Here is a 16855-nt window from a genome sequence, read left to right as displayed (position 1 = left end):
GATTTCCATCACATCATAGAAAGTTCTGTTGGACAGTATGGTTACAGACAATCTGGAATTAAGTTTATAATATTCTGCCATTCATAGATGCAACACATTTGTTAAGTATCACTATGGGGCATGCACTGAGGACTCACAGGGAGGCAGAGAGAACCTGGCCCATGATTGCTGGACTCTTGTGCTTCAGTTAGTCTCAATTACCATTTGTTATGGTTATGTTACAGTTTTCCTTCCAAAGATTTAAAATGCATGTGTGTGTTTATATTTTTATGCAAAGGAAGGAGGGAAAGCAATGGAGGATTTGTTTCAAAAGATATAGTGGGAATTCCCATGGTTAAAGCCAAGTCTCAAATCTTTTGGAAGCTTGCATCTGGAGGGCAGACTGCTCAATTACCTATATGTTGGGTTTTTGATAACTAAACACAGAGGATGACCTTGGATATGAATAAAGACTAAAAAAATGCAAAACCTGATAGGTCTCCTTATAGACTGAGAAATTCAACACTTAAGAGAATGCTGGCAACCATCAAAGCTTTAATGGGGGCAGATTCCATTTAATCTAATTTCACAGGATAAAGAATTCCAGGGATGGAAAACAATTCAAAGATCATCTTATCCAACCTCACATGTATTATTGCTTGTACTTCCTGTAAAGTACCTGATATTCTACCTACACTGCTCCCTGCCCTCAACTCCTTCCACTTTTCAGTTAAGTGGTACTCTAGCCACTTACTGTATTCCTAAAACAGCCCACCCCAACTTAGATCAACTGGAAGAGTCTGTTACATTACATCGAAGTTTGTATTCTTAAAAATTCTATGTATTTGAAAAGCCTCATGAAAATGAGGATGATGAAAGCCCCAAACTATACTTTTATCTGGGTACCTTTGGTTATCCCTTGAATAAGAAACTAGCTGGTCATTTAAAACACAAGTAGCAAAAGGCACTCTTTAGCAAAAGATTAAAAGTGTTGGGCATAGTGCTCTTCTGCTGTTTAATAATTGACAAAAATATGGGAAGAGAATGCAAAAGGATTGTTTTCTATTCAAGGAGATCAGTGTGTGACATAAAACTACTACTAATGGGAAGCTAAAAACAGATCATCTCTCTCAGGTCAAATTTATAGAATGTAGAGGCATAAATATAAATTACTCAAAATAAAAAGACAATACACGAATAAGAATTGGATACTTAGATGAAAAATGGAATGTCCTTAGGAAACTCTACCATAAATTCCATCTAGTTTCAAAAAAAGGTTATTCTATGATATTTATAGCTAGAAGTCCATATACCTTGGTGGTAAAGGAGAAATGCTAACCAAATAACTTTTAATTTTTTTTCCAAAAACATATATTTGGCACATTCTATTAAACAAAATGCTTTTGTATATATCTCATTTCTACTGTAATCACTTAAGGTGATAGGGGAGGTTTTATTTTGCCCATTTTAAAAGAACAGCTTTATTGAGATATAATTTACATACCACAAAACTCACCAATTTTAAGTATACATTTCAATGTTTTTAGCGTATTAACAGAGTTGTGCAACCATCACTACTACATAATTCCAGTACATTTTTATCACCCCCAAAAAGAAATCTCATGCCTATTTGCCACTCCCTGTTCCCAATCCCAGCCCCAAGCAACCACTAATCTACTTTGTGTCTCTATAGAAATGCCTATTCTGGACATTTCATATAAGTGGAATCATATGTGACAGTTTATATCTGGCTTCGTTCACGTAGCACGTTTTCAAGGTTCATCCATGTTGTAGCATGTATCAGAATTTCATTCTTCTTAAAATATGGCCAAATAATATTCTATTATATTGGATATACCATATTTGTTTATCCATTCTTCAGCTGATGGACATTTGGGCTATTTTTACTTCTTAGCTATTATGAAATAATGCTGCTATGAATATTTGTGTACAAGTTTTTGTGCGGACATATGTTTTCATTTCTCTTTGGTAATGTGCAATAAAAGATTAACCTTGCCGAAGAAAGGCTTGGCCCTTTGCCTCTAGCTCCTAAGAGGTAACCTCTAAACCCATGGAATGTCCTGCCTGATAAGAGTGTCTTTATTTACCTGGGGGCCTTGGGCCATGTCAGATAGTCTATGCTAACAATGTGATTTATGGTGGAAGCTCTGAGCCACGTGGTATCAGCCTGACCTCTGGAGGGACTGGAGACTAAGGCCAGCCATGCAGGTGGTCAGCCCCGTCTATGTGACCAACTCCTAATAAAATCTCTACACCAAGACTTGGGTGGCTTTGCTGGTTGGCAGTACTCTGTGTATATTATCATACACCAATGCTGAAAGAAATAAGCACTGTCCACAAGATTCCACTTAGAGAGGAAACTGGAAGCTCCATGCCTGGTCTCTCCTGGACCCTGCCCTATGTGCCTCTTCCCTTTGCTGATTTTAATCTGTATTCTTGCACTGTAATAAACTATGACCATGAGTATAATGGTGTTTTGAGTTCTGTGAGTCCTTCTAGTGAATTATTGAACCTGAGAGTGGTCTTGGGGACCTCTAACTTGTAGGTATATACTTAGAAGTGGAATTACTAAGACATACAGTAACTCTATGTCTAACTTTTGGAAGAATTGCCAAACTGTTTTCCACAGTGGCTGTGCATTTTGCATTCCCACCAGCAATGCATAAGAGTTCTAATTTCTACACCTTCTTGCCAATAATTGTTATTGTCTGCCTTTTTGATTATTACCACCCTAGTGGGTATGAAGTAGTATCTCACTATGGTTTATTTACTTTTAAAGGGGGAAAAAGAAATAATTTTCTACCTATTCTTCAGAAATTATAGAAGATAAATGAGTTTTTGAAATACTTTCATTAGAGGGAAAATGCTACCCTTATATATTCACATTTGTAAGGGGAGTTGGAGTTTCTGTGGGATGAGAACTGGATCAGATAGGATGGTTGGAATAAAAATCTTTGAAAAAAGAACACCAGAGACTGATTTAGGAATTAAATTGTTTCTTGCCTCTTTAAGGAAATATTTTGTCACCCCCCCCCAAAACAAAATAGAGTGTCCTCCTCAAAAGCAGATGACACCTGCGTTGAACACCAAGGGCCTGGTGCATATGTCCTCAGCAGTTCTAATCCTGCTGCAGGACAGTGCCCATTTGGTTGCCCTTAATCCCCAATAATCTGTGAACAGACAAATGGGTGATATCAGAGCAATTTTCTCAAAACTTGGTCACTGAAACCATGTCATAAATGATTCAAAGTCAGCCCACAAAACCTATTTAGCCATTATGTACTTAAACTCTAGCACCAACGGTGGCCACCAGCCCTTCTGATCTCTCATCCCTAAAGGGTCTGCAAGGTCTGAGGGGAGATGTCACTTGAGTGTTATTTAACTTTTCTCATGTTTATATCTGGTCTCCCTTAATAGACTATAAACACCTGAAGGCAAGGACCAGAAATATCTTAGAATAGGAACAATTTGTACTCACAAATAAAATTTGGAATATATGAGAAAAATATTAAGGTGCTTTCCCTCTTAATTTTTTTTGATGCCCTTTAATCTTAACATTTAATTTCCATCTCTACTAGTACCACCTTTAATAGTCACTGAGTAGACGTACTTGCATTTCCCCACTTGTCAGAGATTTTCATTTGTTTTAAAAAAGTTCACTTCCTTCATAGTCAAGCTCATATTAGCCTAACAGTAAACTCATGGTGGCCCACCAATTTATTCTGACTTCACTAAACTTGCATGTAACTCCAGACATGACCACATTCCTCTACTGTCGAAAGGGGCACCTACTCCAGCACCAAATGTTTAATGATTCTATTCAGTTTGACTGGATGAATGCTAGGGCTTTCCATCAACAAAGTCAGACTGACTCCAGGGAATAATATGAACAATAACAACAAGTACAAATACTAGTACCACTAATATTTACTGAGTATTTAGTATCTCTTAGGCACTGTGTTAAGCTCTTCACCACATTATTAAGTAGGTACTATTTTATCATCTCCATTTATAGATGTGGAAACTGAGGAACAGATTTGGCAGGTAACTTCCTCAAGATTACATAACAAACAAGAGATGGAACCAGGATTTGGACCCCTGGAATCTGGCTCCAAAGGCTGTATTTTTAACCACTGTTCTTTCTTTTTTCTCAGGGAAGGCCTAAAACATCTGGATCTAGGTTGAATGGGGCTTGAACATAAGATATATAAGGACCCTACAGGAATTCTGGAAAGGCGGCAGAGGGACTGTGTCCAGGGTTTAAGCAAAATTCAGAGCTGTCTGGGGCATCCGTTTTTTTTTTTTTTAAATTAATTATTTATTTATTTATCTATTTATGGCTCTGTTGGGTCTTCGTTTCTGTGCGAGGGCTTTCTCCAGTTGCGGCAAGCGGGGGCCACTCTTCATCGCGGTGCGCGGGCCTCTCACTATCGCGGCCTCTCTTGTTGCGGAGCACAGGCTCCAGACGCGCAGGCTCAGTAATTGTGGCTCACGAGCCTAGTTGCGCCGCGGCATGTGGGATCCTCCCAGCCCAGGGCTCGAACCCGTGTCCCCTGCATTGACAGGCAGACTCTCAACCACTGCGCCACCAGGGAAGCCCTGGGGCATCTGTTTTGAACCCAGTCTTTAGGACCTGTTCCACGATTATCAGAAACCTTCATCCTCAGGAGAAAGGTTCTAGCTCCCAGATATGGAGGCTGTAGATATTGGCTAGTCTAGACCCCAAAACCACCAGTGTTAGATTCTATCCTTGCCGAATGAATGTTCCCAAATCAAAGGAAGAGGAGAGATGTGGGTATTCCCCACTGCTGGGAGATAGGAAGAATGAACACAATTCACAGTTAAGAAATTTCCATAAAGAGTTTATAAAGCAAAACACCTGAGGTGTGTTACTAATCACAAATACCCTTAAATAAACCTCTGAAAAACAAAGATGCTAATAAAACTTGACCCCCACCTATGTTCTGCTTATACTAATAGAGTGGGCTTTGTTTTCCATGGTTGACACCTAGTTTTCCTGTGGAAAAAGAGACCAAAACCCTTTTTCCCTTTTAAACCACCACTAAGTTAATTTCAAACCAATTAGTAATTTAGAATCTTGTTCCCTATATGGGGATCAAAAACAGTAAACAAATATAGTATATTAGTATAGACAGAACATAGGTGGAGAAAAATACAGCCACACTTCACAAGGTCACCTGAAGTTCACCCCCCCTCACTTGGGGGGAAGATCTTTAATGCAGCCTGGCACTCACAGTGCACTTCCCCAAACCAAAAAACTATTTCACACCTCTTCTCTCCCCAAACCTTGAGACTTCACCCACATCCTCACTGTCAGCTGATGATCCTGTTTCCTATCTCACTGAGGGAAATTACAACAATCAAAAAGAGCACTCTGGGGACTTCCTGGTGGTCTAGTGGGTAAGACTCCACGCTCCCAATGCAGGGGGCCCGGGTTCGATCCCTGGTTGGAGAACTAGATCTCGCATGCATGCCACAACTAAGAGTTCACATGCCGCAACTAAGAAGTCCGCATGCCGCAACTAAGAGTTCACATGCCACAATTAAGAAGTCCACATGCCGCAATGAAGATCCCATGTGCTGCAACTAAGACGTGGCGCGGCCTAAATAAATAAATAAATAGGGCTTCCCTGGTGGCACAGTGGTTAAGAATCCACCTGCCAATGCAGGGGACGTGGGTTCGAGCCCTGGTCCAGGAAGATCTCACATGCCGCGGAGCAACTAAGCCCGTGCGCCACAACTACTGAGCCTGCGCTCTAGAGCCCACGAGCCACAACTACTGAGCCCATGGGCCACAATTACTGGAGCCCACGGGCCTAGAGCCTGTGCTCCGCAACAAGAGAAGCCACCGCAATGAGAAGCCCGCGCACCGCAACAAAGAGTAGCCCTTGCTCGCCACAACTAGAGAAAAGCCCACGTGCAGCAACAAAGACCCAACGCAGCCAAAAATTAAAAAAATAAAATAAAATAAATAAATTTTTAAAAATAAAAAAAAATAAAACAAAACAATAAGAGCGAGGATTCTGGGAAGATGGCAGAGTAGGAGGCACCAGGAATCTGTTAAAAAAAAAAAAAAAAAGAGTGCTCTGCAGATTCCCAGCAGCACACCTATCTAATACTGCACCTACACACTGCCTTCAAGCCTGTTACCGGGGAAGAACAATCTGTGCTCTTACCTGAAGCTGCCCTTCTCTCACCCTCTTTACCCCACCCTCTCTCACCTACTGAAAAACCTCGCTCCAGCAGTTTTTCCTCTCCATGGGTCACTCTCTTTGCATGCATACTGTTATGTTCTATATGTTAACAAGTATACATACAATAGACTCTCAGTATCCTCGGGGGACTGGCTCCAGACTTCCTGTGGATACCAAAATCCACAGATGCTCAAATCCCTTATATAAAATGGCATAGTATTTGCATGTAACCTACGTGCACATCCTCCCGTACTTTAAATCATCTCTAGGTTATTTATAAAACCTAATACAACACAAATGCTATGTAATAGTTGCCTGTGCAAGGCAAATTCAAGTTTTGCTTTTTGGAACTTTCTGGAATTTTTTTCCAAATATTTTCAATCTGCAATTGGTTGAATCTTCAGATGTAGAACCTGCGGATACAGAGGGCTGACTGTACATACTTGTTATTTCTTCCATCTTAAAGAGCGGACTTCTTTCCCTCACTTTTCTGGACTGTTCCTACTCCATTTCTTTGCCCTGACCCTTGGCAATGTAGCTTTTGCCATCATCACTCCACCTAAACGGCTCATCCAGATTACCAGTAATCACATTGCTAAATTCAGGGGTCAATTTGTAGTCCTCATCTTACTCCAGCAGTATGTTTACATCACTGATCTTTCCCCTCTCCTTGAAACGCTTTCTTTCCTTGATTTCTAGGCTACTATGCTCTCTTGGTTTTCCTCCTGTCTCCCTGGTGACTTCTCAGTCTCCTCTGCTATCTCTCCCTACACTCCTGACTACTTAACACTGGAATGCTGCAAGGCCCAGTGCTTGGTACTGTTTTCCTCTCTATCTACACTCCCTCACTCAGTGATCTTACCCAGTGCAGGCTAAAGATACCTACATGACAGTGACTCCCAAATTTATGTCTTCAGTCCAAAACTTCCTCCCAAACTCCAAACTCGCATAGACAACTGTCGGTTTAATATTTCCACTAGGATATCTGGTAGACATCTCAAACTTAAATGTCTAAAACTGAACTCATGATGATCTTTCCGCCCACATCTCTTCTACTTGTAGATTTTTCCATTCAGTTTATGGCAACTTTACCCTTCTCCCTGTTCAGGCCAAAACCTGGAAGCATCCCCAACTCCTGTCTTTCTCTCACACCTCATACCTGATCCACAGTTAATCCTCTTGGCTCTACTTTCAATATTCTTCCAGAACCCAATCACTTTTCACCACCTCCAGGGTTACCACTCCAGACAAAGCCACCACTGCCATCTCTCAAGGATTACCGTAATAGCCTCCTAATTGCTTTTCTCGTTCCTAACCTTCCCTCCTCACGGTCTGCTCCAAATAAGCAGCCAGAGTGCCTATTTTTGTTTTTAACCTTCTACTATGGAAAAACCTACATAATAGCATAGAGAATACTATATTAAACCCTATATACCCATTATACAGACTCAATAATTATTAATGTATGACCCATCTTGATTCATCTTTAACCCCCATAGTACCCTGCCCTCCAGATTATTTTGAAGCAAATCTTAGACATGATTCCATAGAGTGATCCCTTAAAAATATAAATCAAATCATTTTACTTATCTGCTCAAAACCTGCTAATGGCTCCCCCTTTAAACTCTAAGCAAAAACAAAAGATCTTTTTTTTTTTTTAAATCTTTTGGCCACGCCATGTGGCATCTGGGCTCTTAGTTCTCTGACCAGGGATCGAACCAGTGCCCTCTGCATTGGAAGCGTGGAGTCTTAACCACTGGACCACCAGGGAAGTGCCAAAACAAAAGATCTTATAAGGGCCCTGGAAACCCTTCACCATGGGCTTGCAAACTATGGCCCACAGACCAAATGCAGCCAGATACCTGTTTTTATGTGGCCCATGAGTTAAGAATGGGAGCTAAAAATGGTTTTTACGTTTTTTAAATGGTGGAAAACAATCAAAAGAAAAACAATATTTTATGACATATAAAATAAATTGAGTCCATAAATAAGCATATGAGCATGGCTATATTCCAGTAAAGCTTTAAGTATCGTCTATGGCCGCCTTTGTGCTACAAAGGCAGAACTGAGTAGTCGTGACAGAGACCATATGGCCTCCAAAGCCTAAAATATTTACTATCTGGCCCTGTATAGAAAAAATTGCCAACCCCTGCCCTAACCAATCAGGTCCCTGTGTAATCTCTCTGATCTTCTCTTCCCACACACTCCATTCCATTCTCATTGGCCTCTTTCCTATCTCTCGGACAAGCCAAACACACTCCTATCTCTGGGCCTTTGCACTGGCTGATCCCTCTGCCTGGAACATTTTTACCCCAAATATCTGCATTGTCTTCTCTCACCTTCGAGTCTTTGCTCAGATGCCACAGCTACGGTGAGTCCTACTCTTACCACTCTATTTAAACTTGCAATGTATGCCTCCTGCCCCACAATCCCCATCTTCTTACCATACTCCACATTTTTCCTTTCCATAGCACTTACCACCTTCTAATGCGATATTTAGTATCTATTGCTTATCACCGATTTCTCCCAAACCAAAATGTAAGTTCCATGGTGCAAAGTTCTTTGTTGGTCCACTGATAAATCCGAAGTGCCTAGAACAGTGCCTGGCACACAATTAGGCACTCAAATATTTGTTGAATAAGTGAAATTCCTTATAATCAAAATTTTAAGAGACTTTTATGACCACCACAGCAGCATACATCTCCACTTCATTGATCCATGTATCAACACATGATAATTGAACCATGGCAGGTACCTCACAGAAGAAATTCTCCACCTGATATGGACCACAGTGAGGTAACAAGAAAGTCAACACTATTTGCACCAAAGAGTTGCTGAAACCTGTCACCCAAGCCACTGCTGCCAGTTGTTGGCATAGCTAAGAGTGCATGATAACTGTGTAATGGAGAGGCTGGCAGACAGCTACATAACAATCAAAGGCCATTACTGAAAGAAGTACACATTCAGTGGATCCTAAACTAAGGAATATGAAAAGTTAAGCTATGCATCCTAGGTAGCTGATATTTCTCCAGTGGCTTTGGATGTTGACTAGCATTTGGGGGACAGGGGAAGTAGTATAGCAAAGGTCCAAAAAAGAGAGATTAGACAGAAAGAAATACATGGGGGTGTGGAGTCTGGCATCAAGGCATGACAAGATAATGATGGCTAAATTCCCAAGGAGGGTCATTATGCAGAAAACGGAGATGGCCAGAAAAAGAACCATTTCTAGGTTGGGCCATTCAGAGAAGCCCACCCGAACAAAGCCATCAGAGTGATGAAAAGTGTTACTGAATTTTCTCATTGCTTAACACTACTTGCTGGAAACACCACAGTCAGAATTTTGAAGCCTGATTATCCTTTGCTTAGAACTTATTGCTGGTTCATGAACCTACATGCAACAGAGGAACTGGATAGGGAATGCTGAAACAAGTAAAATCATTAATGTATTTCCTTTTATTACCTCAGCAAGAAAACTAAGAATTAGCAATTATATACCTGTATTTTAACAACCATATTTTAAGCCACGATTTTCATTTAGTAAACTCATAGTTTACTAAGTAGAGGTATTACTAAAGTAAAGGTAGTATAGATGCATTACAAAATATTTGTTATAAAAAGGTGTTGGATCTGTTAAGATTGAGAGAAACTAAGACTTCACTGGAGCTTCATTAAATCTCTAATTTACTCAGTAAAAAAAAATTTTTTTAAGAGTCTTAATTTGGAAAGACCTTTACAAAATGCAGAATCTAAACTCTAAGTAATAAAAACAAAACCACTGCCCTGCAATAAAAAAACCCACTCCAGAATGTTTCTTCCATCCATCTGTTCATCCACTATCCATCTATCAATCTAATATTTGTTGTCCATCGGCCATGTCGGGGGTTTGGAGGATCTAAGGATGAAACAGTTTGAGCTTGCAGCCTACTAGGGAAGCTAAGACTCATAGATAAATAACTACAATAGAGGACAGAATGTGGCAATATGGGGCGTTTTTTCTCTCACCACAGTCATGCTGCCAATTACTAACTGTTGTAAAAAAAATCATCCTTTAAAACAGCAAAAATGGGGGAAAATGCAGGTACCACAGTAAGGAAAATAAGTAAATTAACAGACAGAAATTCATTGTGCTATTATAAAATGACTAAATGATAATTATGAAAAGATGGGAAATATTTTATTTTTTAGTGGGGAGAATGCATATTACAAACTAATCTATGATACAATTAAATACAGATATATTTATTCAATAAACACTAATTGAGCACTGACAAGGGGCAGGCACTCTTTTGTGCTAGGGGAAGAATGATACATAACCTTGGCCCTCAAGGGGCTCACATGCGGGGCGCAATCAGGAGAGAACTTAGAAGAGCATAAACAGGCAATTTGTTAAGGCAGTAGACCCCATGGGAATAGTTTTCCTTAAAAATGTTCCCCCTTATAATTGCTAAAGTGCTACAGTTCAAATAAATAAAATCAGCAGGAAAACAATTTTTTTAAAAAGCAAGACAAAGTATCCGATTCTGTCAAATGTAAAAACGAGTTTAAAAACTAAAAGTGTTTTTGGGGTCCAGATTGTATTCTTTTTTTTTTTTTTTTTAAACACTATTTTATTTATTTTATTTATTTATGGCTGTGTTGGGTCTTCATTTCTGTGCGAGGGCTTTCTCTAGTTGTGGCGAGCGGGGGCCACTCTTCATCGCGGTGCGCGGGGCCTCTCAATACCGCGGCCTCTCTTGTTGCGGAGCACGGGCTCCAGACGCGCAGGCTCAGTAATTGTGGCTCACGGGCCTAGTTGCTCCGCGGCATGTGGGATCTTCCCAGACCAGGGTTCGAACCCGTGTCCCCTGCATTGGCAGGCAGATTCTCAACCACTGCGCCACCAGGGAAGCCCCAGATTGTATTCTTTAAATACCATTTCCCAGTAAAAGAACCAGGGTTACTTGGAGGAGTGGCTGATCCCAGGTCTAGAGCAAGAAATCTGCAAGATGAGCCAGATAGCAAGGAACCTCACGAAACACCTAGAGCCACTGTCCCTAAGCTATGACATCATATGGCCCCCTTTCTGTGAAGGTGAACATGCAAACCTAACTCCAACCAGACTGTATACTATGCAAGAGGTCTGGGAAGTGGAAGGCCAGCCCTTCCGCCCCTCTCACCAGGAAATCCACCTTATTACATTTGGAATAAAAGGTGAGATGCCATTCTGGAAAACTAGATTATGAAGGGTCAACCTTTCTGCCTTTTCTGGCGGTGACTGGCCTCTCCCAGCCCCATCCTCCCCACCTCCAATGTTGCTTTTGGGTGCACCAGCTACGACTTCTACTTCAAGCAGCTGAATTTCTATGCCTCAGATGTCTCAGAAAACTCTACTTGCACTACCATATGCAACAAATATGCCTATGAGAATGACTTTCAAACCTATCAACCAGAATTTATCCATTCAGATGCATCTTTCCCTGTCAAATGAGTTGCACTTAGTCCAGCAACAGGGTCATCTGTCAAATCATCCTGGAACCCAAGTCATCCATCTACAATGGGTGAGCCACACAAGAACATGGGCCTGGTTGTTTAGAAGTTATGGCTTGTTTCCACCCAGGATCATCTAGCTTCAGAACTCACCTAATTCATCAGATCTGAGAGAGAAGGATGGAAATTAACCACCACTATGGCTATTGAAAAGAATAAGCTGAAGGGTCCAGAGGCAACATCCAAAAAAGGGGTTCCAGAAATGGTCTGTACAGTAGCAGAGCTCTAGGAGTGAGTGGGAAGCCTGTTGAGTAACCTTTCAATTAGCAGGATGCTCTCACTGGGAGGGTGAGTCTGGCCAATTTGGTGTTAGCCCACTCCACCACTTCTCATTGGGACTTACCTGAATACAAGCCCCTGTCTTCAACTTGCACAGGTTGCAGACTAAGGCCCACCGACTGGGCGGAATATGGGAGACCTTCGTGATTGGTTCCATCCTCTCAGGACAAGCAATGCTGACCTACAAATAAAACACCACCATAAGGCAGAAGGCACCAAGGCATTCCAGAAGTACCTTTCACAAACCATAAATGATGTTACAAGAAGCTCAGAACATCAAAACAATGAGGTGAGCCATGTCTCCTAAGGTTACTATGGAACTTAGAATAAATAAAACCCATCTCTAGTCACTGCTCAGGGCTTCAATCATTTCCAGTAATATAAATGATTCCTATATAGGATGAGAGGGCAGGAGTAGAGACTAGGCATGGTCACCTTAATGAATCAAAGCTATCTACACTTTACTTAGGAACCAAAGAAAGCTACTAAGGAAAGGAATTAAGATTCACAAAATCTAGCACCTCTCGCGTGTTTGAGATGGTGCCACCTGCCTTGTGTTTTTTTCATTTAATAATGAATGACGAAAAACAGCGGCAGTGACATAGTATCGTTGGAAAGTAGCAGCAATCTGTGTAATGAAGAGATTGCAGCACATAAGTAGAAAAGATGAGGATAACATTTTAAAACCAGTCTTTAAAATCACGTTAACTGTCACCAGCTTACTCTATTCTCTCAGTCAAAGTAGCTTTAAAGTGAAATTAGTCTTTGAGAGAGTGCTGAAAGAGATGCTTTTTAAAAACACAGAACGTTTTTCCGTGTGAAAATAAGGGGTCAAGCAACTTCTGGTAAAAAGTGTTTTCTTTTTCTTTTCTTTAAAAATACATACATGAGTTTCTAAGAGAGAAACGACTTTGAAAAGTGAAGGACTGTTGAGTAAGGACAGTTAAACTAGTACAAGTTCCACCCACATCGAGAAACCAACAGGATAAAGATCAGAGACATCTAGAACAGCCCCAAAAGTACTAGAAATCAGGTACTAGAAACCATAAGAAAATGTCAATAGGTGAGAAAGCTTCTTTTACTTTTAAAGAACTCTTCCTGAGTCATGTTCCAGACTTTTAATATTTTGAAAGAGCCTGCTTTATTAGCTGGGGAATTTGCTGCTAGAAATTAGTGACTCTCAGGCCAGAAACCTCAGAGTTCATTTCACATGTCTATTAGCTGGATGTTCTTAGTAAGAAAAAGAAACCACTACTCAAATTAAAAAAACAAACTGACTTCTATATCCATAAGAATACCATAGTATGTACCTAGAACTTTCAGTTTAACTTTGTGAGCTCGACTGCTAGACAGATTGGACGTTAACAAGAATAAAGCCAGGTAAGTTTTAAAGGAGAATGAATTTCTGATACAGTATCATCAGCTCCCCATAAACTGAATTCTGCAGTCTCTCTTGTTCTGCAGTTAAAGTGCTAAGAAATTTGCTGGCTTGGATAGGGGTTGGGGAGAGAGAATGTGAATGAGATGTCCAAACAGATTTTGTTTTTTTTAAAAAAGGGCAGGCATAGGGCTTCCCTGGTGGTGCAGTGGTTAAGAATCCGCCTGCCAATGCAGGAGACTCAGGTTCGAGCCCTGGTCCGGGAAGATCCCACATGCCGTGGAGCAACTAAGCCCGTGGGCCCCGACTATTGAGCCTGTGCTCTAGAGCCCGCGAGCCACAACTACTGAAGCCCACGCGCCTAGAGCCCGTGCTCCACAACAAGAGAAGCCACCACAACGGGAAGCCTACGCATTGCAACGAAGAGTAGCCCCCCGCTCTCTGCAGCTAGAGAAAGCCCACGCGCAACAATAAAGACCCAACACAGCCAAAAATAAATAAAATAAATTAAAAATAAATAAATAAATAAATAAATAAAAATAAAAAGGGCAGCCATAAAAAGTTAGAAGTAATGTCTGGAAGCCCTCAGGAAATAACAGCAACTGAAGGACCAGATTAAATAGTGAGGGGTGGCATTCTGAATAAAGAAACTCTTAAAAAATGGAATACTACTCAGCAATAGAAAGGCATGAATGTTGACACACACTATAATATAGACTGCTAGCCAGACAGAAAAGAGTGCATACTGTATGATTCCATTTTTAGACAAAACGAAACTATACTGATAGAAATCAAAATGGTAGTTACTCTTGGGTAATAGGGACCCAGATAAGGACTGGAAAGTGGGTGTGAGGGATCCTTCTGGGATGCTCTATGTCTACTTCTGGGATGTCTGATGTCTTGGTCTGGGTTGTGGTGACAGATACATACACGTGTAAAAACTTATGAAACTCTACACTTAAGATTTGGTATTTTTAAGGTAGGTTTTACCTTTAAAAAATCTGCTGCTCCTACCCTCTCCTCTCATCCAAATTTATCCAATACCACTGGTAGTACCACCTATAAATTAATTAGCATGGGCTCACATGCCCACTTGCAAAAGAAGGATGTGAGGGAGGTCAAGTGGAACCATTGTCACCTCAGAAGCCTGGGCAGGCACGAGGCATCTCCATGAAGCCTGAGTCTGAACGTTGTGGGAGAGCAAATGGCCTCACAGACCTGGATGAATTCTTACCTCTGGAATCCACAGGGCACAGCTGACATGAGCCCATTTAGTCCCCGTCCTGGTGGTCTTCATGGCTCCACCTTTCTTTGGACATAACAGACATTGTGGATGAATGCCCAGGACACAGGAGCGACACAGCCAGCTGCCTTCTGGGACCTTGAGGATGCCGTAGCAGGCCTGGAGGCACGAGGAGGAGAGGGGGTGATGGTTAGCGTCTTCTCACGGGGTCAATGTCTGCTCCGGTACACAGTCAGAGTACCCTCCACTTTTAGGAGAAAGAGGCAAATAAGGCCAAACGAGCTCATATCCAGGATTTAGTAATTTTAAAACACTCAAAAAAAAAAAAAAAGCAACTTCTAGCATCTGTTTTAAGGTCAGCATGTCTGTCTATGAGAATCAACTTTAAGGACGATAGAATAAGACTAGAAGGAAATACACGTAAAGGTTAGCCCAACTGTTACCTGAGTTTTGTGATTACATATTTTTTTCTTTTTTGCCTCCGTTTTCTAAAGCTTTCTCAATGATTATGTATTATAATTAGTCAGTCATGTACTCACTGAACAACTTCTACATGTCATGCACTGCTGTGATCAAGAAAAAAGTGTTAAGAAATAAGCAGAATGAAACTTCTGAGGAGCAAATGAGCTAATGTTAAAGAGCCTAACAGTGCCTGCTGCATGAAAAGCACTCTCAGGAAATTGTAGCAGTTACTTGCTTGAGTTGAAGAAAAAGGGACTTATGAATGGATCCTGAATTGAACAGAATATTAGACTAAATCACAATAGTCCATAATGAGTCCTTGAAGCTACTTCAAATTCCTTACAGAATGAAGTCGGACAAATAAATAAATGAATTACTATTGGAGGTGGGAGGAGGGAGATTAGTTTGTAAAATAGTTTAGATTTCCGTTTCACTAACTCTAATTTCGCCCATCCTTCCCCCCTTACTGCTCTACTCTCACCATTAGAGACTATAGCTGGGGGCCACCTGGCTCCCCATGTGGCCTAGCATACCTTCACTACTGACTGATTCACCACCGCAGCTTCAAAGTCTGTGCCTGCCCCAGAACGTTCACCCACAGCTCAGATTCCAGTTCCAACAGTCACCATCATGTTACCCCCGCAACTGGCCCCCTTTGCAAACTCTCTCTATCCATATCACCACCATGCTTCGCAGCTTCCAGATCCAAATTCCTTGACTCTTATTATCCACTTTCCTTCATCTACTGTCCCTTGGGCTTGCTGCTAATCCCCACGGAGTGGTCACTAGACTCTGACCTTCCTCTCCATCCCCACCACAACTGCTCCATCCAAGTCCTCATTCACGTCATGCCTGGATTGATTTATTTCTAAATTCTCTTCCTCTCCCTTCATACCTTCAATCCTTCTTCTATTTTGGCTGTCATATTCTTCTTACTAAAACAAAGACTTCATACCATTGCACAGCAATAAACCCTCTAAAAACCCCTTCTGCTCCCACCCTCAACCCCATCTAAAACCAGAGGCCTACTTCTTGAGGCCTGTTTTGTAAGGCCAACAAGCTAAGAATGGTTTCCATATTTTTAAAGGGATGTTAAAAGAAAGAAGAATATGTAACAGGGACTATATGTGGTCCTCAAAGTCTAAAATATTTACTATCTGGCCCTTCAAAGAAAAAGCCTGCTGTTCTTCACCTCAATTCTCAGATCACCGTAGCCCCTGTGTCTGCTCCACTTCCTGACTCCCACCCTCCACTCAACGTCGTTTCCCTCTCCAGGTACTTAGTCGACATCGTGTTATGTTTCATCTCCTCAGTGATACTGTAAGGTCACTGGGGGTAGGTCCTTTACCATCAATTTATCTGGAAGGTTCTCTACGCTGAGCTTGAGTAGGTGGTTTGGTAGAACAAATAAATTTCACTCAACAACTGAAGCTGGATTCCAACTAGGCTGCTGTCACAAAAGCAGGGCATCATTTTATAAGGTCCCTAACCTTCAAAGCTTTTTCTTTCTCTGAGATCCAGAAAGTCTGCAAGGAAATGAAAGCAAGCTTTCTCCCTAAAACAGAGCCTCTTTCAGACCAGCAGAAGAAAAACCAGAAGCTGGTTCTAGGAATACCCTTTATCACCTGGCCATTTTATTGGGTAGAAAATCATTTACTGAGCTCTTGTGTAGACTTATTCCTGGTCATAGGATCATAGAAGCTTGTATTTCATTGTAGTGGCTCTCAACTTTTTCTAGACCACAAAATGACG

General features: G+C 41.2%; 1 protein-coding gene across 4 annotated transcripts in view; it reads right to left on the bottom strand.

Annotated features, from left to right (window-relative positions):
- Nucleotides 1–16855, bottom strand: part of JADE3 (jade family PHD finger 3) — a 165126-nt gene that overhangs the window by 8999 nt on the left and 139272 nt on the right. For all 4 annotated transcript variants that reach the window (XM_068532884.1, XM_068532885.1, XM_068532883.1 and 1 more), the window contains 2 exons: nt 14633–14800; nt 12085–12201 (listed from right to left, as the gene is read on the bottom strand). In XM_068532884.1, the coding sequence (XP_068388985.1) occupies nt 12085–12201; nt 14633–14800 (285 nt within the window). The remainder of the gene's footprint in view (nt 1–12084; nt 12202–14632; nt 14801–16855) is intronic.

The sequence above is a fragment of the Eschrichtius robustus genome, chromosome X, assembly GCF_028021215.1.
Source record: "Eschrichtius robustus isolate mEscRob2 chromosome X, mEscRob2.pri, whole genome shotgun sequence".
NCBI lineage: Eukaryota > Metazoa > Chordata > Mammalia > Artiodactyla > Eschrichtiidae > Eschrichtius > Eschrichtius robustus.
Note: the sequence above shows the minus strand (reverse complement) of the source record. Positions and strands in the feature narration are given on the sequence as shown.